General features: G+C 35.0%; 1 protein-coding gene across 1 annotated transcript in view; it reads left to right on the top strand.

Moving 5' to 3' along the window:
* LOC145677346 (sodium-dependent nutrient amino acid transporter 1-like) overlaps window positions 1-25,247 on the top strand; it is a gene marked incomplete at both ends in the record, with an annotated part of 71,490 nt that overhangs the window by 18,417 nt on the left and 27,826 nt on the right. The window contains one exon of the mRNA XM_081747872.1: window positions 11,618-11,749. Coding sequence (XP_081603998.1) covers window positions 11,618-11,749 — 132 coding nt within the window. The remainder of the gene's footprint in view (window positions 1-11,617; window positions 11,750-25,247) is intronic.

Here is a 25,247-nt window from a genome sequence, read left to right as displayed (position 1 = left end):
CCAGTTCTGTGACATCATTTTTAAATCGCATATTAGCACCAGATGACTCTTTGTGGCGTATTCTGAGATCATCATTATCAGAGATCAATCCCCACTCTTCCTCAAAACCCGATACAAGGTTGGCAATTACAGGTCCGGACACCATCCATTTTAGCAACGCACTTGAGTTGTCGAGAATTCCAATTGCACCACCTTCAAACTTCACCGTCTTGTTGCACTGTTCGTGCATTTGATCATGTCCCATACAAGAATGTGGTCGACTTGTTTTGGAACCTACAAAAGCTCCACGAATAAATTCCTCATAAATGGCAGGATGTCTAACCCTAAGTTCCTGTAAAGATTTACCAAACACTGACATCCATCTCGCGTAGTGAGTATGGTCAAGAGCGAACATCCAAGGGCACATTTGAGATAGTGAGCTTACATACTGTTCAAAATCTGCTATTCGCACACTGCGTACGAAGTTTAAGAGCAGCAATTCCAACTGTGATACTGTGTACCAGTATTTAAACTGAACCGATTCACTTTGTCGAATATCAATCCATTCTTCAAATGATAGATGTTTGTCAGAACCAGAAGCCACATACTCTACGTACGCTTTCCTTAGTATAATGTACAATGCCGCTGATGTTACCTCGTGAGCATATCTAGCTCGCTTAACGTGAGAACCATGCAGACATTGATCGGCCTTTCCAGAAGTTGTCACGCCTGCCTCAACCAAAAGATCCGTCCATCCACTTCCAGTTAACCACGTGCCCAACATTTCCAGAGACGCCATCTCGATATGCAAATAGCCCATCATAACTATAATTAAGTCTTCTCCATACAAATTGTGCAGCATCCATTGTATTTGCTTTCCCTTTGCATAAACAGGCTTATGACATGTAATGACAGGTACTTGGGATGGATTCAATGAAGATAAAGTTCTCTTGATTATATCAAAGCAATGCCAAATCATTGCAGGCGAATTTATGGAGTCTGGAAGTAACGGAAGTAAAACACACTGACTTTTAGATGGAACCTTACCACGATACTCACAAATATAAAAAGCTGTCCATGTCATGTTTGGCGTGTTTCCAGGACTTTCTGTTGCAACTGCTTGGATGTGTTCCAGCCACTTGCTTGACAATAGCTTACTTTGCTCAGGCAGTTCATCAGGATTTATGGTCGAAACGGGCACATTGGATTTCAGTGGAGCCATCCAGGGGACATTTGTATACCACGCTGGTAACGCACCTTCTCATACAGATTACGAGAAAGTTATTCAGTTGTTGAGTAGGAATTTTTATATATTCTGGTAGCTTAAACAACGAAGATTCTTATGATATATAAATCTTCTCTCAACTCTGTTTCTGTTAAACAAAAACTTTATCAACATTACCTGAATATCAGCATACATCCCAATGAACAGCAGAAAGACCGGCTGGTTATTTAAAGTTCCACCTTCAAGCTTCTTTCACACATATGTAATATTAAAAGGTTTTCTTGATGATAAAATATAATTTGATTTTTCAAGACAACTCGTTTGTCAAATATAAATAGATTTCTTCAGTTACGGCGCAAAGTTGCTATCATTACAACCATATTTTCAGCTGGGAGTCACTGTAACCAGCCACTGCAATTACCTGCAAACATCTACGTAGCCGCGTTTAATTTCTCACTGCTGCCTAAACATTTGAAACTGTATACTGGGAGGAAACACTTACATGCCTTTGTTATGCTTCCTTCGGTGTCAGATACAACCACTGAGTGGGTCACTTTTGCATTCATTTTTTGCCCACAAAATGATAAAGTAAAGTGTGATGGCTGCAGGCGTTTATTCAATACTAACATGAACGGAAACCAGTGGTGTAACGCATCACATAGCTCCGAGACTATTGATCTCATATACATTAAAAGGATATCGACGTAAAGCTTAAGGTTTTGTTAAACGATTTACAAGAGTGTTATTGCGATATCTGTTAAACCAAAGCTTCCAGATGGATAAAACCATTAACAAACGCCATAGTTTTTTTAATGAATTTTAGGCCCCTCGTCCGGCCCTGGATGATGTTCAATTAAGACAATATAGAAAATAATTAAAGGCTTGTTATTTCTCTTGCATTTGAGTCTTACTTTGGCTCTGTAGGTCAAGCCGTTTTCACATAATGGCTATTCCAGCGATAACATATCGTTCTCCAGTGCTCCAGATGTTGCAGCGCCTGGAATTCCAGGAAATTGTAGTCGGATTTTTGGGGTCTACGTCAGAATTTATTTGTTACTATATTAGTAGACTCTGTGCAAAATTTTATGTTCTTATCACAATATACATGATTCTTATGAATTTTTCCTCTAATCCACTCCACTAGAATGCATTAAACTAGTAGAGAAGAGAAAACAGGCAAAATTACGCTGGCTACAAAATCCGAATGAAACGACTACACAAAATTTCTCCGCTAGGAGGCAAACTTCCAAAACTTTTAGAACAAAGAAACGCGATTTTTTAAAAGCTAAAATTAAGGAACTTAAAGATAATAGTAAAAATAAAAATATTCGGGACATGTATAAGGGGATCAGTGAATTTAAGAAAGGCTATCAACCTCGTGCTTATAGGGTACAGCGGGGTAATTTGAATAATTTCAGACATTTTCTCATATATCTAAGAAACTGTAATTGGTATTTAAATACAAAATTGTGAACAAAAACTTTGAACCTTACTATTACTTAACAATTTTTCTTAAGATAGTATCTCAGTTACATCATTGTGAAATTTGGGTATTCAATTTCCCCGCTGAAATTTCGAAGAACGTAAATGCGAGGGGCAGTTTGAATAACGAGTGGGGTAATATGAATAACCAACAAAATAAGCAAGTCTTATAGAAATAATGTATAAACTATTCAATAGTTAGATTGCAATTTCTACGGTAGTTGAAATATGCTAGTTTTCAATGAAAAGAAGTACATAAATTGTAAATATGCATCACTTGTAGCTATCTTTTTGAATGTAGGCCTAAACTAAAAGAACAATTGTTAGGAACAGTGTCTAAGGCAAAGAGCCGTAGTAGATTAATTCATCTTCCATCGTTCGTATTTAACGACAACGACAACAGATAAACTGTTTCTGACCTTCTGCACCAACACAAGACTTTGTGGAACCATGTCTTACCCTGGCAACGAATCCAGTCTCTCTTTCTAGCTGAATGTTCTGAATAGTAATTTAGAAGAGAAAACAGCAATTCCGTGTTTGACTTTCATTGCCTGCAGCCATCTTTAGACTTAGGCCTACATCTTCGTCACTGGAAGGGGTAGAGGTTATCAGTTTCTTTCGAGCTTTCATTTGTTTCTTCTTGGCAGGTTCTGTATTAGCACTCTTCTTTCTAACAGTGTCCTTGGATTTTGTTGCACCCGACGCTTGCGTCTTACCTTGGAGTTTTTAAATTCTCATTGTCCGAATAGTTTGAGAAGTTGAGTGGCATGATTTTCCTGCGACACGACGTCTCTTCTGCACACAAACTTTTTTCTGGGCTGGGAAGCACTTGTATGGGTTCATCTATAGCCTTCGTTGGGACAAAGTTTTGAGAGCCATGACCTAAAGGTGTGTTGTTAAGATCTTCCCGAGAAGACTGCTTCTCAAAATGTGTAATAAGGCCATATGTTTCCGAAGGGGCGAATCGAAATTCTTCAATAGCTTGTGGAATAAAGGGCTATATACCGGAACATGAAAGCCCATTAACTGCCAGTCCAACAGAAGCTGTCCGCTTCCAGGCTTCAGTGAACAAAATGCAAAACTGAGATTTACTAATCACTGAGCTCGAGTTTTGGTGAATCCAGATAGTTGCCTCTTGGTGGTAATTGGCTTTAAGGGTCCTAAATCAGAGCGATCGATTGGTTGTAATACGTGTGTTGTTTGTGGAGGTAGGTAAAGCATTTCGATGTTATGACTTTGGCAGAAATCTAAGGACGAAAGTTGTGAGTGAGATTTTGGGTTTTAAAGTCCGGATTTTGGCGTGCGCCTTTGAATATTACTACAGGAGGTACAAAAGACCCTGTAGCATTGCAACATGCTATCACCGTTACATTTTCTCCACTCTCAACAGATGTTAAACTTATCACCTCTTTTGTACACTTTCTTGTAAGAATTTTAGGTGTATGTTATTTAGAGGAAGTCTACTTCCGTCCATATTATAAATAACGTTTGGATGATTTATGGAGATCATACTCGTTCATTAATTTTCCCAGTAACTCAAAATAAGAATTCGCAATTTCCTTATTATTACCAGAAGCTCTCGCTTTTAACAAACAAATATAAAATAGTAGGCCTATAGTTCTAATTTCACTGGTATTCAAATTGCCCCGTTTTGAATAATCCAAATTGCCCCGCAGTCGACGAATATGCCATTCACAACATGGTATGACAACTGCTCATAAGTTGACGCCAGCGTATACTATATCAATGTCTCACATGCTACTGATACGATTATAATCCAGAGCGGTTTCATTTTATCCAGTTAATAATAAGGAAAGCTTAAGGAAACAACGTTGAAAATTATAACGACCTAAAAATAGACATATTCGCACTTACCTTGCAGCAAGCAAAAAATCGGGTAAACCTTCAGAACCGCAGGAATGGTTTGTATTTCTGAGAGCGACTTCTACAAACCACCACCTACAAATCCACAACAGGTTCATTAACATGGCAAGCCGCGTTTCCACTCCAGCTGGCAAAATGCTTAACATTATTCAAATTCCCCGCCTATTCGAATTACCCCGCTGTACCCTATATTAAAGAAAGCTGACGGAACAGTTATCGCTGGTACGGATAGCATCTTAAATAGATGGAAAGATTTCTTTGACGATTTGCTGAACACGCAGCAGAAAACTAATGTGCGTGGAGAAAAGGAGATACACACCGCAGAACCGTATATTCCAGAACCCAACCGAATAGAAGTAGAAACCGCTATAAAGAAAGTAAAGAAATACAAATCTCGGGTGTAGATGAAATTCCGGCTGAGTTAATTTTAGCTGGAGGCGAAAAATTGTGGAACAAGATACACAAACTCATTCTCCTTCTCTGGAACAAGAAAGAATTGCCAGAAGAGTGGAAAGAATCAAGCATTGTTCCAATTCACAAGAAAGGCGACAAACCTGACTGTAATAAATATCGAGGCATTTCTCTTCTGTCAACATCCTATAAAGTCCTTTCAAACATTCTATTAGCAAGATTGACCCCATACGCAGGTGAAATTATTGGAGATTATCAGTGTGGATTTAGACGAAATCGATCAACTATCGACCAAATATTTACTATTCGTCAAATACTCGAAAAAAAAGTGGGGAATACAATACCCCGGTACCTCAACTATTTACTGATTTTAGAAAAGCTTACGACTCGGTTAGGAGAGAAACATTGTACAACGTTCTTACAGAACTTGGAATACCGAGAAAGCTGATTAAGATATGTTTAAATGAATCCCAAAGTAAAGTCTGGGTAGGAAAATTTTTGTCCACGAGCTTTCACGTCGAAAATGGCCTGAAACAAGGAGATGCGTTGTCGCCATTATTATTTAACTTTGAGCTGGAATACGCTATAAGAAAAATCTAAGATAGCAACCAGGGCCTAGAGTTGAACTGTATTCACCAGGTTATGACATATGGATGATAGGAGAACAATAGAAAGAAATGTAAATATCTTATTAAACGCTTGCAGGGACATGGGTTTAGAAGTAAATGCAGAGAAAACTAAATACATGGAAGTGCGTCGGCACCGTAATACGGCAAATTATGGATGCGTTAAAATATTGAATAATACTTTTGATAAAGTGGATACTTTCAAATATCTAGGATCAATATTAACAGATGAGAAAATCATATTCACGAAGAAATTAAATGTCGACTAAAAGCAGGGAATTCGTGTTACTATTCGGTTCAAAATATCATGTCGTCGCTAATTCTGTCGAGGAATTTGAAGCTTAAAATATATAAAACGATAATCATGCACGTTGTTCTGTATAGTTGCGAAACATGGTCGCTTACTCTGAGGGAAGAACATAGACTGAAAGTATTTTAGAACAAGATCCTGAGACGAATATTCGGATCCAAGAGGAACGGGAATGGGGAATGGCGGAAACTTCATAACGAGGAACTACATAATTTATACGGTTTACCCAACATTGTTAGGGTCGACAAGTCTAGGAGGCTTCGGTGGGCAGGTCATGTAGCTAGAATGGAAGAAAGTAGAAACGCTTTCAAAGTCTTGACTGGAAAACCAATCGGAAAACGACCATTAGGAAGACCTAGGCACAGATGGGAGGACAATATTAAGATGGATCTCGCAGAGATAGGATTACAAAGTATAAACTGGATCCAATCGGCTAAGGATAGAAGTCAGTGGAGAGCTTTTGTGAACGCGGCATTGAACCTCAGAGTTCCATAGGCCATAAAGTTTATATATAACTATTTAATAAGAGCGAACGATAAATGTAACGTAGTTGGTTGTTATAAAGTAAAAATAAAACTAACTAACTCTATGGCCTATGAAACTCTGAGGTTCAATGCCGCGTTCACAAAAGCTCTCCACTGTCTTCTATTCTTAGCCGATTGGATCCAGTTTATACTTTGCAATCCTATCTCTGCGAGATCCATCTTAATATTGTCCTTTCATCTGTGACTAGGTCTTCCAGTCAAGACTTTGAAAGCGTGTCTACTTTCTTCCATTCTAGCTACATGACCTGCCCACTTAAGCCTCCTAGACTATATATAATATCGAAGATTTCTTCTAATAAGCTATTACAATAAGTCACAATAAAACTTACAATTATAAGATTATTAACCGAAATGACATAATTGCACTGCATTCGTATAAATTAGAATTTAAATGTATAATTATAAGGTCAAAGGAAAACTATTGTCCATGGATTAATATATATAAAACTATTCTTATCAGAGCATAAACACCTCATCCAGTTCCTTTCCAGGAGATAAAGTGCCAAGGACCGACGAGACGTTACCACGTTGGATAGAAACAGATATGCGCTGTATTAGATAGAATGTGAAGCGAACTTCGCCGGAAACACAAGAAATGCGTCTTCCTGCCTCCCTAATGAATTCAAGAGTTCTTGCACCCCAAGCACCACTGGTTTCAATAGCGATTGGAGTGAAAACAAAACTTTCGAGAAGGTTTATTTTCTTTGCTTTTCAGCTTCTCTGCGATTAGCAACAGCTCCAGCGTTCATTGCTGACAGAGGGAGACTTGAACGAGCGTATGTATCAGCGCATGTGAAGTCCCACAATAAACATTTAACTCTCATCTATGGAACCAGTGTCATCCCATCCGGTCGCTTTCCATAAAAAAGACAGCAACCAGAAGGTTCCCGTATTGAAGGAATTTCAGCTGTGTTAAGGGCTCGTAGTATTATATCATTAACGGAGGAGTGTCGGGCGAATCTACCAGCGCTCTTCATGCATGAAAGTCCATGCAGGCCACGTTGGTTAACCTCATCTCCACAAGCTGGACAGCGGTGAGGCTCACAAACAGCTAAACCTAAACGTAAGGCAACAGCAATTCGAAAGCTTCCATTTGACAAATGAAGGCCTAAAGGCGGAGAAGGTATCGCCATCAACCATGCACCCGCTTCAGGAGATGAGGCAGCAAGGACCCTGGCTTTATCTTCCAGAACCACAACAGATTGCAACAAATGGTTATGTAATTGAGATGCAATTTGTGTATACCAAGATGACTGATAACACTTTTTGCTAATTTCTGGGAGTTTTGTATCTGCTAAGCTTGCCCACTTATTATAGCCTTCCTGAACTGAACAATCTGGATCCAAACAATAACCCTGTGGACGGAGAGATTCGATTAAACGCAGAGATCCATGGTATGACGCTAAGAATGTAGGAATCGCCATATCCACAGCTTGTCGAATACCAAGACCGCCCAAGGCAACAGGTAAATATGCTTGCATCCAAGAGTCGTCATTTAAGGAGCAGTTCAGAATTGATTCAAGGCCAGTTTTCAGGACAGTATCATATTTTTTCAGCAAAGAACTCTCATGCCAAGATGGAAAGCATCGTAAAAAATAGGTTAAACGAGGGTTTGATAAAGATGACCGTAAAAGAAAAAGGACTGAATAGGCTGAAATTGAGGAAAGTCGAGACAAGAATAATTCTAAATTAGATATTTTATTCAATAGCACGTTCGTAAGTGCTTCCGACGTGAGAGCAGCACCTAGAAGACAAGCATTCTGAATTGTTAGAGGACGTATGCCTGGTGCAGCCTCATTAAATCTCCTAAAGATTTCGTCGAATATGGTTTCATCTGTTCCAACACAACCAACCTCGCATTTAGAAAAGTAAAGATGCAAGTCAGGAAGTGATGCCTTCTTATTTATTTCTGTTAAGGATGAAAGAACCACCTTGAGTTCACCACCAATTGTTCCATCATCTAAGTACCAATTGTTCCATAATATAACGTTTCTGAAGATAAAATGTGTTTGTGTGATTGCATAACTTTTGAAAATAATATTTACTTATGAAAGGGAAACAACATAGTAATTTTGGACTACTAAAAGACCAATTAAATTACTTTTAAATGATATGTTCATTATTATTGCCATTTATGATTAATTAGTACTTAAACATTTTTCCCCCGTACCCCAGTTTCCTTTATACAATTGTTGCATTGTTACCGCAGGATTCTGAAGCATGGGTCTCTAAGTAATTCCTTGAACGGATTACGATAGATCCCATAGTTATCGACCTACGGACCTTCTAAAGATTACTTTCCATCTTTTTAGCAGGATATAAGTTCAGAGCGACTCCTATGTTTATTAGACATGTTTAGATTTATTTGAGGTCCCCTACAAGATGGACCCAGTCATGGACACCATTATTTCAGCACCCAGTGTATATACACACGAAGACGGGAGATGATCCGTCAATCTAACGTTTGAACGAGCAAGAGTTAATGTATGGCTTTCTTATTTAGTAGACGGAGACTGATTGTTCCGTACGAGAAAGTAGGGCTTACAAAACAATATAAAGGTTAAACGGGGCCGTGAAGAAAGATTCATCCATGTTACGCGGGGGCAGGTATTCCTTAGCTATAATACTGGTTAGTTTCTTAGTTGCACGCCTCTCACTATATGGCCCGGGTCCCTTTAAAATTTTTGAAGACTCGTGAAACTATACAGTATTACTATTTCAAATTACTGAATGTTATAAAGGGTAATTTTTCCCATCTAAGTTTGAAGTAAGAATTTACGCCCAGGTATGAGGTAGTTGAAAGAAAAACCGAAATTATATCTGGTATATGATGTGCTGTTTCACTCCAGAGTCTGTCTTCAGTACATGGGTTTTGAAAGGACTTCAATTTAGTATCGCAAGAAAGCAAACTTAAATATGTTCCGAATAAAACACCAAATCAAATTCAGCAAATTTCAGGCTTTAGTCGTATATACACTAATATATATCGTCGTATATACTGTATTTTCAGAAAGAAATTCTATGAACATTCTATACTATCTACGAACACGATAAAATAGAATATAATTTAATGTTTTGCTGTTAGGTGGCACTATTCATTTGGAGTTTGCATTAATTTCGTTACGTTACTGTATTGCACCTATTTTTTTCTTAACATTTTTTAAAAACAAAATGACGTATGCTTAAATGAAATTTCAACTCTGGGCCAATTGGCGTAGCACTTACAGTTCCGGGTTTCTGAATTATTGTGAGTAAAACAATGTAATTCTGTTGGTAGGTAAGCATCTGGTAGAACAGCACATCATATACCACATATAGGCCTAACTTCGTTTTTACTTCCAACTACCTCATACCTAAGCATAAATTTCCCGGTGAGGAACATTGCCGTTAGCATGAAGTATTTTAAAATATAATAATAATAATATTTTTTTAGGCTACATTTACTAAATTGTCTCCGTTTCGGTGTAAACATTCCAAAACCGCGACAGTTTGTCATTTCTGTTTGAAAATACAAATGATTACACATACAAACAAGTGGTTGCAATCTGGTCATTAGAAGGTATGCATGTAGAAAAAATAAACCTGGCTGTTAAGGTGTTTTCTGGCAATATGGTTAGCGTAATTGCCTTTAGCGCGGGAGATCCGGGTTCAATTCCAGATGGTAGCCCTGTGGTTCGAATCCCACGTTTAAATTGTAGGTCCACGTCTCATATCGCTTCGGTGCTAAAAGGTGCTAAATTCCAATCTAACTAATCAAACCTGATCGTTGATCTGGCAGGAAACTGAGTTTGGATCTCACATTTGACGGTATTTGGTCTACCATCGCCGAGGCCGCAACAATTTCCCAATTTTGTTGTATGGCGTTCAATGTCTTCTTCTGAACATATTTTGTTTGTCAATAGAGATTTGAAATATTTATTATTTTTTATTTATTTTTTACAATTCTGACAATTTGTAGCTTTTAAAAATGAAACATTTGAACATCATCAAGGTAAATGAAGTTTTTAAAGATAAGCACGAAATTGGTATAATTATAGACACAGTCACATCAGCAAAAATTAAAATGTCTCTACGAGCTAAGGGAAAGAAACTTAATATATTATTAATTCTTGTATTCAGCTTCTATAACTATATGAAACTTGTTCCCTTAGCTTGTAGCGATATCATTTAAATTTTTACCGAAATGAATTCCCTCGAGAACCGCTGTTCTGTCCATCGTTGTACTAATATTGCTTCGCCCAGTTCTTCCTGCACTTGTTTAGCATAGTTTATTACTCTCTCATTACGTAAATATATCTTTCTCAACTTCGGCAAACAAACTCCACAACGATCTACGGTACTTCCATCCACTAAACTTGTTAAGAACACACTATTCTCAAATATGCTTATTAAAAAATAATGTTATCATGAAAACATGAAAAGTGTTATGTATGAGGAATAACATATTAATATTATTAATTATGCTAATATTATTAATTATGCTAATATTATTAATTATGCTAATATTATTAATTATGCTAATATTATTAATTATGCTAATATTATTAAATATGCTAATATTGTTAAATATGCTCGTATTAATAAAATATGCTAAGGAAATGTACTTCCCGTTTCTAATCGTCCATGGCAGTCACTATTTCATAAGTAGTTATGTACGATAATATGAAATACACTATATTTATTCTTCTTTATAATGTTAGGAATTAGTAAGAAAAAATACTACATTTATTATACACATCTTACAAACTAAAATTTTAAATAGTTTTGCTAGCACATATCTATACGAGGTTGGCAAAACATGGTATGCACATTTGGACAGATAAGTTCAACTTCACGAATTAAATTACGAATTACTTTTAATTACTTTCAGTTCACTTGTGAAAACGAACTATATACTGCTAAATAGGAAATATTTAATTAAGCCATTGACTTTATCCAGCAGTAGATCTAAGTATGACGAACTACTGGAGCGAGAATCAAAAATTGGCCAAACCGTGACATCATGTTTTGCTATCCTTATATTGATTTGATTCATCAAGTTGAAATTTTGCTTAACTGTACAAATATACAAATGCTTTGCCATCTTCCTATAAATATACAGTATCTAATGCTTATTTAATGAAATGTTCTTTTAATTATCTATTTTTTCTTCTAGGCGCATTTCTAGTCATTTACGTAATTATCACTTTCATATTTGGAATTCCATTGGTATTTTTTGAAATGATGCTGGGCCAGTTCTGTCCAGTAGGAACCACTAGGATTTGGGAAAGTGTTCCTCTACTTAAAGGTGAGCTCTTTTATATATATATTTTTTTAATTTTATTTATTTATTTATTTTTAAAAAAAACTTCGTGCATATGTGTTTTTAAGTTGGATACAACTTTAGATTCTACTCTTATTTTTCGAGTTTATTGGTAAACATATAATTATGAAGTAAATTTGCAATAGATATCATTAACAGGCAAAGTGAGACACTAATATACTGTCTTCATTCACTATGTAAATTTGTCGTAAGGATATACACAGGCCCGTACCATTTTGTTTTTCGTTATATATATTCTGTAAATCAAAGTATCTTATTTGCAGTGGCGAAACCTACTATGAGGCTCTGAGGCCGGGCCTACTCTGTTTTCTGCCGTATATTTTCTTTATCTTTGGTTTCTTTAAAATAGTCAATACTTCAACATTTCGGTAAAAACTAGTAGGTTGGAAACACGTGGAGACCCTTCAGTCTGAGCCTCACCAGCTCGCTAGACAGGCTTACGGGCTATGCTGCTCAAGGAGCGAAGCTATTATAGCTGGGGATTGCACGCATTCTTAGGAAGGTGCGAAGGCTCGCCTCTGGTAGTATAGTTTTAGTGTTGAAGTAATCTTTCAATGATAATACGTTATTAAATGATTTTCATTAACATAGAGTAAGAAGTTTCTGGGTAGAATTATGTATTTCTATTAGTGATAACTTGTTTAATTTAGGTATATACTCTCAGGAGTTATTCGGAGTTTTTTTTTTCCTACATGGGGCCTGGTCCATAATAGCTTGTAAAATGTCTGATACATTAAACATATGTATACATTTACTAAACGCTACCGTACAAGATAAAATAATAATATTTCTGTGTAATTTTAGTTGTGTTTTCAATTTCATAGAATCAGTGGTGTGTTTACGATTGTATTTCGAAGGGCTTCCCTTGTTTCGGGAGGGGCTTTGCTAACCTTATTCCTGGAAATGTGAAAATTCAGCAATATATATATATATATATATATATATAACAATAAAAAATGCGATAAAAATTCGATGAATGCTTAAGCCCTGAAGTCACCCCCTTAAATATGACACTGCATAGAATACAATATTAAATATCTTGCGTTGATTCAAATAAAGTTTTCTTCCAAGCATTAACATTTCTAGTGAAGTCATCATCTCGTGATCCATTAATTAAATGCAGTATTATAGTTACTTTAAAGTAGGAGATGTAAGTAACAAACCCTTATCCAAGAAATTTGACAGCTAACAGTGAGAATGTATTTTCTTTTCCTGTCCCTTCATTTTCAAATGTGCAGGAAATGAAAACAGCAAGTGAGGAGGAAATTTCCCTCATCTCTCCTGCAAATCCAGACAGAAGAAAATATGAACTGTACTTCAAAATATTTGTAGTAAAGCTAAATGGAAATATTAGTTTATTGAGCCTACCCGACTTGTGAGTTTACGCTTCGCCACTGCTTATTTGTCCTCGAAGAGAGCGAAATACTATTGATCACTCAGTTTATTGTATTGTACTTAGGTATGTTCCTCAGAAATACATATTCAAACTGATATTATAGATTTAGTTTTTTTTTTTTTTTTAAAAAAAAAGCTTTTTTGTGGAAAAGCTTTTTAAAGCCCAATTCGATAAAGTTTAAATTTATAAATCAAAGCGATATATCAGCTCTCCTGTTTTTGTCTATTCTGTAAAATAATAACAATAAAACGAAGGAAATTAGTTTTCGTATACGACCTTTCTTTCGGATGTCATACATTTGAGCTTCTATACCTCCAAATTTATTACTATATTCTGTTTTAATGCAACAAAACTAATTCAAAGATCACACTTACGTTTTAATTTAATAGTCAACTGTTAAGGAAACGATATCAATTTTTTAAAAACAAAATTAAAGAGATTCTGAACCTAAACTAATAGTTAAAATGCTTCACAGTAATATTCATACACAATAAAATATGGGTACTTTTAACAGATAATTACATAACAACGAGCTAGATGTTGATTCGAAGTATAATAACAGACCTTTCGGAAAACTGGCAATTCTATCAGTGGCGGCTCGTGGAATAAAAGATGGGGTGGACCAAGCCTCAAGACAAATACTGTATGGTTACTACTACTACTACTAAGATATTATTATTATTATTATTATTATTATTATTATTATTATTATTATTATTATTATTATTAAGAGAATTGCTAAAAAAGAGTCGAAGTTGCAGTCAGAAAAACTTATTCTAGCACATCAAGTATAATCATAGGGCAACAACGTAACAAAATATTTACTATAATAAATGGTACTCACTTAATTATCTGTACATATACTCTGCACTTCTATGCTTAAGGCTGGAGAATTGTTAATATGAACGCTACACTCGTGTTTCTTATTTTTTTCTGATAGGTGTTTCAAATCAAAAAATCCCATTTTAGTCCACACCGTTTCACCACTGAACAGTAAACAGTAAAAACAAATTAGTCTCTTATGTTCTTCACAAGCAGTCAACCAATTGCACTTTTCGTACCAATTGCACGAAAAGTTTCTAACTTTTGTTCCATGTTGCTGTGTAATTGAAATTTTGGGTCCATGTAGACCTAGCTCTTTCAACTGGACTTTATTATTTAAACAAATCGTTGAAAATTGGTTTTCTATCAATACGCTTAATTCATTTTCGCACAACCACACGAAAACAGGGGGAAAAATAGCACAAAAGACATTAAGAAAATGCACATCTAAACTGAGGGATGGACACGCGATTGATTTTTATCTGCAAGAGAGCAAAATCAAGGAAGAAAACAAGTGAAAGTACAGAATCAACAACCTCTACAGGCAAGCGAATTTTGGCAACAAGCAGCTTCAAAACTTTTCGTTCGGAATGGGTCGGGTGCAATCCTGTGATGAGGGCCTACGATTCTTGGCCCATGCTATCTACATTCAAGCTGGGTTTTCACGTTGTTCGCCACGTGAGTCAATGCAAGGCGATACTAAGTCCACACTGAAAGAGCTCAGGCTCTTTTTCCCCTTTATTTTGTACTGACCGCGTAAATAGTGTGCCCATAAGCGTAAGTAGTAGTCGAAACTACTGTTTTTGGTTCAGAGAGAAATTATAGCCACAATACTAGCAGAATAATTTAAGATGCATACATTTTCCTATGTTAATACAAAAACGATGGGAGGACCGGACCCATTGGTCCCTTATGACGGGCCGCCGCTGAATTTTATTATATATCATTTTGTGAATATTAGAAAATTACGCAGAGGTATTTTAATGGATAATAACCTCAATAAGTGTTGTTTAAAGTATTTGTCTGCTTTTTGTTAAAGAGAGTACATGTATTAATGATTTCTAAATAAGTCTGTAGAGCTGTGAAAATTGTTTGATGTATCCAAAGCAATATTATACTGACAAACCTTCAACTGAGAGATTAACTACTGACGTCCACAGTTAAGCTTAATGGCACCATGTAGAACTCTAGTAATTTTTCTTACATTAAAATTCTCATATTACATTACTACAAAATTTCTAATATCACTAACTGTCTTACAGTACTTCCATTACAACTTGAACAGTGCTCTTAACTCAAGTTACTACAAAAACAGCCAATGTCTCATTCCCATCAACAGTCATAACCAACTTTTAGTTTAAACTACATACAACATACATATCAATATATAAACAAAATATACTTCTCGTAACTACCAAAGTGCATATCCCCGTATTCCTTAGTAATTTTCTGCCACTTTTGCACACCCCGTAAGGCTGATGTACAATAGAAATGTATCTTAAAGTTGTGAAATAGTAATTATAAAACGTTAAACTATTGGTAAAAAAAAAATATATATGTACAAAAACTTTTATTTCACGAACCTTATGAATTTTCGGGCAAAGTATGGACAGATCAGGCTATATACTAGTATTACTTCCAGATTCATGTGTAACATCAAAATAGAACGAACTAAAGATGGGAACTCGCTGTTGTATATATCGTATTGTAGAATGATCAAATCTTACAAGACAGCTCTGGCGCTTCTGTGTAACTATTCAAGAACTTATTTATATTACCAGTTGATATTTAGTACTTCCTAAATCGTATAGGTGTTTAAGGAAGAACATATATTTTAATTGTGGTTGTATCAATTAGTTTGATTTGAAGATGCTTCGTCCTCAGTAGATTGTGATATAGCGCTGTTTGAAAATATCATAGAAGACCAGTTTAAACAGTGTTGTTAAATAGTGTATGCAGTTTATTGAAATTTTATTTCTAAATAACGTAGTACTATTGGCTGTTTTAATGCTGTAAAATACATGTAACTCAAACACAAATACGTGGCTGTAGTAACGTGCATAAGCTCCTTCGTCTTGGAAGAGTATACCAATTCTTGTAACCTCCTCTGCTTCACTTTTGCAGAAATTCTGAGTATATGAACCTTGTAAATAAATTTTAATGGCTTATACATCGTACCGAATCATGTTATTTCGATGTACTAGACCACGTATATACTAATTTTTTTTTCACATTGGCATTCGAATTTTCATCGTACCGTTTCTTTAATACTTCAATCACTTATTTGTTAATTAGATGTTGTTTCAGTAATAATTTGGCATTTACTTTGTTATTCAAATAATCTAATTAATAAATATAATAATAATAATAATAATAATAATAATAATAATAATAACGGAACTATCATATCCCACATCTTCAGCTTTCATCTGCTATTATGTTCTCAGACTTCTCTCCTTAGATCTTACTTCCTGCAATTACAGGATCTGAGAATCTACCTTCCACTGATAAATATTTCGTCGCGTTAAGACTTCTTGTAACCGTTTTCAAATAGCTGTATCCCAGTTCTTTTTAAGAGTGAGAAATGCTTATTTAAATATCAATCTATTCTGTAATCCTCATTAGTACTCTTTACCAAATTTCTATTTCTTTAGAAGTACATTATTGTTCAATTTGTCTAAATTAAAACGTTATTTTATAAATTAGTAAAAAATTAATTAATTTCAAACTATATACGACAAATTACAATGTAAGAAATAATAACCTCACAGCAATGAATTAACCATATATATATATATATATATATATATATATATATATATATATATATATATATATATAAAATGTAGCATTATCGTAAGGTCAGGGTAATATAAGCGAATTCAAATGAATTTAACATGGTTCTCACTCCTGGTACAGTATTTTTAATTTCCATGGAAATTGGAACTTAATAAACTGTTCTTAAAAATATTTGAAATTTCTTGAATAGTATGGGGGGTGATAATGAATGAATTTTGTATCTTTTTACATCCCATAAGCTGTTAGTAGTAGTGGTCCCCGTATATCTCGCCGAGTCAGCAAAAATTTTTGTGACGTCATAGGTCAAAGGTCAATGACCTGGCCCGGGGTCAATGACCTAGGGGTACTTAGGACCACCCCCTCTAAATTTTGGCAGGGGTACCTTGGCCCACCCCCTAAATTTTGGCAGGGGTACATAGGACCACCCCCCTTAAATTTTGGAAATTGCCAAATTTAAAAATTGGGTGTGGTAGCCTAGGACCATAGTATGTACCTCTATCAGTATTGGGTGTCTATGTCGTTCCCTTTTATGGGTAAAAAATTGCCAAAAATTTAAATTTCGGGGGTTTTTGACCTAATTTATCCCCTTTGATGAGATATTATTACCCTATATAGTTATATGGGCGTATACAGGGGTCCATTCCCTTTCATAAGACATTGGTATATTAATGCACCCCTTGAAAAATTTGGGAGGGGGTACGTTGGCCCACCCCTTAAATTTTGGAAATTGCCCAATTTAAACATTTGGTATTATAGTACCGGACCCTAATATGTATCATGATAAATTTGGGTGGTTCACCTCGTCCCCTTCTAGGGGTACACAATTGCCAAAATATAAACGTAAGCAATACGTTGTACCACGTGTTTGGTTTCGACCTAAGTTATCCCTTTGATGAGGTGTTATTACCCTATATGGTTATATGGGCGTATACAGGAGTCCATTACCTTTCATAAGACATGGGAATATTAATGCACCCCTTTAAAAATTTGGGAGGGGTACCTTGGCCCACCCCTTCATTTTTAGAAATTGCCCAATTTAAACATTTGGTATTATAGTATAGGACGCTAATATGGATCACTATAAATTTGGGTGGTCCACCTCGTTCCCTTTTAGGGGTACAAAATTGCCAAAATATAAACGTAAGCAATACGTTATACCACTTGTTTTGTTTCGACCTAAGTTATCCCTTTGATGAGGTGTTATTACCCTATATGGTTATATGGGCGTATACAGGGGTCCATTACCTTTCATAAGACATGGGTATATTAATGCACCCCTTTAAAAATTTGGGAGGGGTACCTTGGCCCACCCCTTCATTTTTAGAAATTGCCCAATTTAAACATTTGGTATTATAGTATAGGACGCTAATATGGATCACTATAAATTTGGGTGGTCCACCTCGTTCCCTTTTAGGGGTACAAAATTGCCAAATTTTAGTACAACCACGTGTTTGGTTTTTAACCTAATTTATCTCCTTGGATGAGGTCCTATTACCTTATATGGTTATATGGTCATGTATAGGTGTTCATTCCCTATCATAAGACATAGGTACATTGGTGCACCCCTTTAAATTTTTAGGAGGGGTACCCTGGCCCACCCCCCTTCAATTTTAGAAATTCTCCAATTTAAGCATTTGGTATTATAGTACAGGACCTCATTATGTATCATGATAAATTTGGATGGTCCATCTCGTTCCCTTTCATGGGTACGAAATTGCCAAATTTAGGTACAACCACGTGTTTGGTTTTTGATTTAATTTATTCCCTTGGATGAGGTCCTATTACCTTATATGGTTATATGGTCATGTATAGGGGTCCATTTCCTATCATAAGACATAGGTACATTTTTGCACACCTTTAAATTTTTGGGAGAGGTACCTTCGCCCACCCCTTTAATTTTGGAAATTGTTCAATTTAAACATTTGGTATTACAGTATAGGACCCTAATATGGATCACTATAAATTTGGGTGGTCCACCTCGTTCCCTTTTTAGGGGTACAAAATTGCCAAAATATAAACGTAAGCAATACGTTGTACCACGTGTTTGGTTTTTGACCTAATTTATCTCCTTGGATGAGGTCCTATTACCTTATATGGTTATATTGTAATGTATAGGTGTTCATTTCCTATCATAAGACATAGGTACATTGGTGCATCCCTTTCAATTTTAGGAGAGGTACGTACCTTGGCCCGCCCCTTAAATTTTGGAATTTTTTTGATTTAAGCATTCGGTATTATAGTACAGGACCTTAATATGTATCATGATAAATTTGGATGGTCCACATCGTCCACTTTTATGGGTACGAAATTGCCAAAATATAAACGTAAGCAATACGTTGTACCACGTGCTTGACATTTTGACCCAATTTATCTTTTGGATGAGGTCCTATTACCTTATATGTTTATATGGTTATGTATAGGGGTCTATTCCCTATCATAAGACATAGGTACATTTGTGCACCCCTTTAAAATTTGTTAGGGGTACCTTGGCCCATCCCTTAAATTTTAGAAATTGCTCATTTTATATATTTGGTATTATAGTACTGGACCCTAACATGTATTATGATAAATTTGGGTGGTTTACCTCGTTTCTCTTTCATGCGTACATGTTATATGGGTATGTACAGAGATTTATTACCTTTATATGTTTATGTTCCCTTTTAAATTTGGGGAATTATCAAATAACAAAATTCGGTAAACCTTTTTCTAGGACCCATTGTAGATGTTGGTGTTCCTCTTATGGCCAAATATTCAAAATTTAAAGGTTATTGACCGGCTTTATTATTGAATAAGTACAGGATTTATTACTTTTTCATAACACACAGGTGTATTTGTGTACCAATCTTAAATTTTGGGAGGGGTACATTTCTTATTGTCATATCAATAATTGGTAATGGTTCTTAAAATTGGATAGTATCTCATTCATTGGGTAAATCATTGTCAAATATGAGTATGATCACGTGATCAGTTATTAACCTATGATGGAATTAGGAGTCCAGGACATTGGTACATTGAAACTTTGTAGGATAATTTGAGAATTGCGTCATTGGTTTTGATTATTCCCGCCAAATATAAACGTAAGCAAGACGTTGTACCACGTGATTGTCCTTGATGAGGTAGTGTACAGGGATTCATTTCCTTTGTTGTGGTACTTCTTAAGTTTGAGTACACACACACTTCTAGAAAACAGTTGGTTCTACTCAGGTAAACAATTGACGGACATTATTGACATTATTGAACATATTAACTCTAAGACTTAGGTATATCAAGAGAAGTATTCTTTAAATTTGGGAATGGTGATAAACAGAATTTTAACATAAGGTGCGAAATTTGAAACAATACATTGAACTTTAGTCACAGCTCATAGTCTAAGATCATTGGTGGTGATTGATTTGAAATCTGATAGCTAACCTTATTGAATCTTATAACTCATAGACGAAAGGCAATACATGCTACAACACTGGCAAAGTTATTGTTAATGCAATTTGATTGGTTGATCACTATCTTTCCTGCAATCTGATTGGTTGATCACTATCTTTCGTGCAATCTGATTGGTTGATGATTTTCAAATCTTTGCTGTATTCAGTTTTAAGTTTTGTTTAACATTTAAAAATCTTGGTTTCGTTCAACATTTTGCACTCACTGATAAATATGATCAAAACCGTTTATTTGTTAATCGAATAGTTAAAACCGGATAAAGTTTGACGGTTAACCGTGAAACGTAAAATTTTTTTAGTTTGAAATTTTTTTGCTTGAAATTTTTTGTTTGAAAATTTTTTCGTTTCCAAATTTTTTTGTTTCAAAATTTTGTTTGAGATTTTTTCGTTTGAAATTTTTGTTTGAAATTTTTTTCGTTTGAAATTTTTGTTTGAAAAATTTTTGTTCGAAAATTTTGTTTAAAATTTTTTGTTTAAAATTTTTCGTTTCCAAATTTTTTTGTTTGAAATTTTTTTCGTTTCAAAATTTTGTTTGAAATTTTTTTTCGCTTCAAAATTTTGTTTGAATTTTTTTCGTTTGAAATTTTTTGTTTGAATTCTTTTTCGTTTCAAAATTTTGTTTCAAAGATTTTTGTTTGAAATTTTTGTTTCAAAGTTTGAATTGACATTTTTAAAAGTTTGTGCACTTATTAGTAAAGAACTGGAACTGTTTAGAACAAAAACATCTGGCAACGTTGTGGTGCAATAGTACACGTCAGAACATGATCATGCAACGTCATCAGTTTTGCATCATATATAAGTATCGTTCGAGTTAGTATTCATGATAACGTCATCATGGCTACTTGTCTGCAGTTTCTAAACACACGTGATGTGATGAAATCATTTACCAAGATTACTGATTTACAACAGAATGTACCTTATAGAATCTTAGCTAGCCAAATGATCCCTACAAAGTTTGGATTAAGAATCGTAGTGAAGCTTGAAAATGATAAGAATATAATTTTACCAGCAAGATATTTACCCATGGAAGCATCAAAACAAGAAGAACTGCTGCGTTTCTTAAATACTGGATCTGTATCTTTATGTTACAAAGGATTCTTGGGTCGAAGTCATCAATTTGAATTTAGTACACAGCCAGATTCGTCAGCCATTGTGATGAAATCATGAATTCAAACATCAGCACATCAGACATAGTTGTATGAATTTGGTTGGTCGGCATGACGTCAGCAACTGTGATGAAATCATGAATTCAAACGTCAGCACATTCCTTACCAATGACGTCAGCAATAACTATAAACCAGCAAATACAGTGTCATCCCACGAAATCATTTGAGCAAGTGCTTTTCAGGAGGAAAGATGTGTACTTCTAACGATAAAGAGTTCATCTTCGCAAGCTATTATCCAATAAATATATTTCAAACAAAACATGTGATGATTGGTATCAGTGCTAGAACATTTGAACCTGTGATTCGATTGGGCAAAGCAGAACAATTTGGTGTACAACTGACCTGTGAAGAATGGCACGAATCGACCAAATGAACGATTATTTTCATGATGAGCTAAATGTGACCATAGTCAAATCATTAGGCTCAAATCATGAAGTGGTGCTGCGTACAGTCCTCGAAGAGAAGATGGTGCTGTTACGTAAAAAGAGTACATTCCATGTCCCTCGCAACATGGTGTATCTAACACAAAAGGAATGGAACAAATTCATCAGCGTATTTCAGTGTGTTAAACATGCAGTGGAAGTGTGCAACAAAACTAGTATATTCCTGAAAAAGTACTATTTTGAAAAATGTGTTATGCATATTGTACAACATGTATCTAGATATTGTGATGGTTGTCAACATCGTTCGTGGGTGCATACCTGTATTGATAAACAGTTTATTTGTGATCAAATGGACATTGAGTTTCCACCAATTGATATTGCATTAGACCTTAAAAGACTTCAACTGGAATTAAAATTATATGCTAAAGACAAACTAGTGCAAGAAGTTCAAAATACATTGTATCGACAATATCCAGAACCACTATCTGGTATGGATGTATGTGGAGTGTAATAAAATGATCCATTTCAATGAATTGTGTTTTTTCATTTCAAGTACAACCCCAGGTTCTGACGTGTACTATTGCACCACAACGTTGCCAGATGTTTTTGTTCTAAACAGTTCCAGTTCTTTACTAATAAGTGCACAAACTTTTAAAAATGTCAACTCAAACTTTGAAACAAAAATTTCAAACAAAAATCTTTGAAACAAAATTTTGAAACGAAAAAAAATTCAAACAAAAAATTTCAAACGAAAAAATTCAAACAAAATTTTGAAGCGAAAAAAAATTTCAAACAAAATTTTGAAACGAAAAAAATTTCAAACAAAAAAATTTGGAAACGAAAAATTTTAAACAAAAAATTTTAAACAAAATTTTCGAACAAAAATTTTTCAAACAAAAATTTCAAACGAAAAAAATTTCAAACAAAAATTTCAAACGAAAAAATCTCAAACAAAATTTTGAAACAAAAAAATTTGGAAACGAAAAAATTTTCAAACAAAAAATTTCAAGCAAAAAAATTTCAAACTAAAAAAATTTTACGTTTCACGGTTAACCGTCAAACTTTATCCGGTTTTAACTATTCGATTAACAAATAAACGGTTTTGATCATATTTATCAGTGAGTGCAAAATGTTGAACGAAACCAAGATTTTTAAATGTTAAACAAAACTTAAAACTGAATACAGCAAAGATTTGAAAATCATCAACCAATCAGATTGCACGAAAGATAGTGATCAACCAATCAGATTGCAGGAAAGATAGTGATCAACCAATCAAATTGCATTAACAATAACTTTGCCAGTGTTGTAGCATGTATTGCCTTTCGTCTATGAGTCATAAGATTCAATAAGGTTAGCTATCAGATTTCAAATCAATCACCACCAATGATCTTAGACTATGAGCTGTGACTAAAGTTCAATGTATTGTTTCAAATTTCGCACCTTATGTTAAAATTCTGTTTATCACCATTCCCAAATTTAAAGAATACTTCTCTTGATATACCTAAGTCTTAGAGTTAATATGTTCAATAATGTCAATAATGTCCGTCAATTGTTTACCTGAGTAGAACCAACTGTTTTCTAGAAGTGTGTGTGTACTCAAACTTAAGAAGTACCACAACAAAGGAAATGAATCCCTGTACACTACCTCATCAAGGACAATCACGTGGTACAACGTCTTGCTTACGTTTATATTTGGCGGGAATAATCAAAACCAATGACGCAATTCTCAAATTATCCTACAAAGTTTCAATGTACCAATGTCCTGGACTCCTAATTCCATCATAGGTTAATAACTGATCACGTGATCATACTCATATTTGACAATGATTTACCCAATGAATGAGATACTATCCAATTTTAAGAACCATTACCAATTATTGATATGACAATAAGAAATGTACCCCTCCCAAAATTTAAGATTGGTACACAAATACACCTGTGTGTTATGAAAAAGTAATAAATCCTGTACTTATTCAATAATAAAGCCGGTCAATAACCTTTAAATTTTGAATATTTGGCCATAAGAGGAACACCAACATCTACAATGGGTCCTAGAAAAAGGTTTACCGAATTTTGTTATTTGATAATTCCCCAAATTTAAAAGGGAACATAAACATATAAAGGTAATAAACCTCTGTACATACCCATATAACATGTACGCATGAAAGAGAAACGAGGTAAACCACCCAAATTTATCATAATACATGTTAGGGTCCAGTACTATAATACCAAATATATAAAATGAGCAATTTCTAAAATTTAAGGGATGGGCCAAGGTACCCCTAACAAATTTTAAAGGGGTGCACAAATGTACCTATGTCTTATGATAGGGAATAGACCCCTATACATAACCATATAAACATATAAGGTAATAGGACCTCATCCAAAAGATAAATTGGGTCAAAATGTCAAGCACGTGGTACAACGTATTGCTTACGTTTATATTTTGGCAATTTCGTACCCATAAAAGTGGACGATGTGGACCATCCAAATTTATCATGATACATATTAAGGTCCTGTACTATAATACCGAATGCTTAAATCAAAAAAATTCCAAAATTTAAGGGGCGGGCCAAGGTACGTACCTCTCCTAAAATTGAAAGGGATGCACCAATGTACCTATGTCTTATGATAGGAAATGAACACCTATACATTACAATATAACCATATAAGGTAATAGGACCTCATCCAAGGAGATAAATTAGGTCAAAAACCAAACACGTGGTACAACGTATTGCTTACGTTTATATTTTGGCAATTTTGTACCCCTAAAAAGGGAACGAGGTGGACCACCCAAATTTATAGTGATCCATATTAGGGTCCTATACTGTAATACCAAATGTTTAAATTGAACAATTTCCAAAATTAAAGGGGTGGGCGAAGGTACCTCTCCCAAAAATTTAAAGGTGTGCAAAAATGTACCTATGTCTTATGATAGGAAATGGACCCCTATACATGACCATATAACCATATAAGGTAATAGGACCTCATCCAAGGGAATAAATTAAATCAAAAACCAAACACGTGGTTGTACCTAAATTTGGCAATTTCGTACCCATGAAAGGGAACGAGATGGACCATCCAAATTTATCATGATACATAATGAGGTCCTGTACTATAATACCAAATGCTTAAATTGGAGAATTTCTGAAATTGAAGGGGGGTGGGCCAGGGTACCCCTCCTAAAAATTTAAAGGGGTGCACCAATGTACCTATGTCTTATGATAGGGAATGAACACCTATACATGACCATATAACCATATAAGGTAATAGGACCTCATCCAAGGAGATAAATTAGGTTAAAAACCAAACACGTGGTTGTACTAAAATTTGGCAATTTTGTACCCCTAAAAGGGAACGAGGTGGACCACCCAAATTTATAGTGATCCATATTAGCGTCCTATACTATAATACCAAATGTTTAAATTGGGCAATTTCTAAAAATGAAGGGGTGGGCCA

Source organism: Thermobia domestica, unplaced genomic scaffold (assembly GCF_964235325.1).
Source record: "Thermobia domestica unplaced genomic scaffold, izTheDome1.hap1.1 HAP1_SCAFFOLD_800, whole genome shotgun sequence".
In the NCBI taxonomy this organism is placed as follows: domain Eukaryota; kingdom Metazoa; phylum Arthropoda; class Insecta; order Zygentoma; family Lepismatidae; genus Thermobia; species Thermobia domestica.
This window is presented reverse-complemented; position numbering and strand designations above follow the sequence as displayed.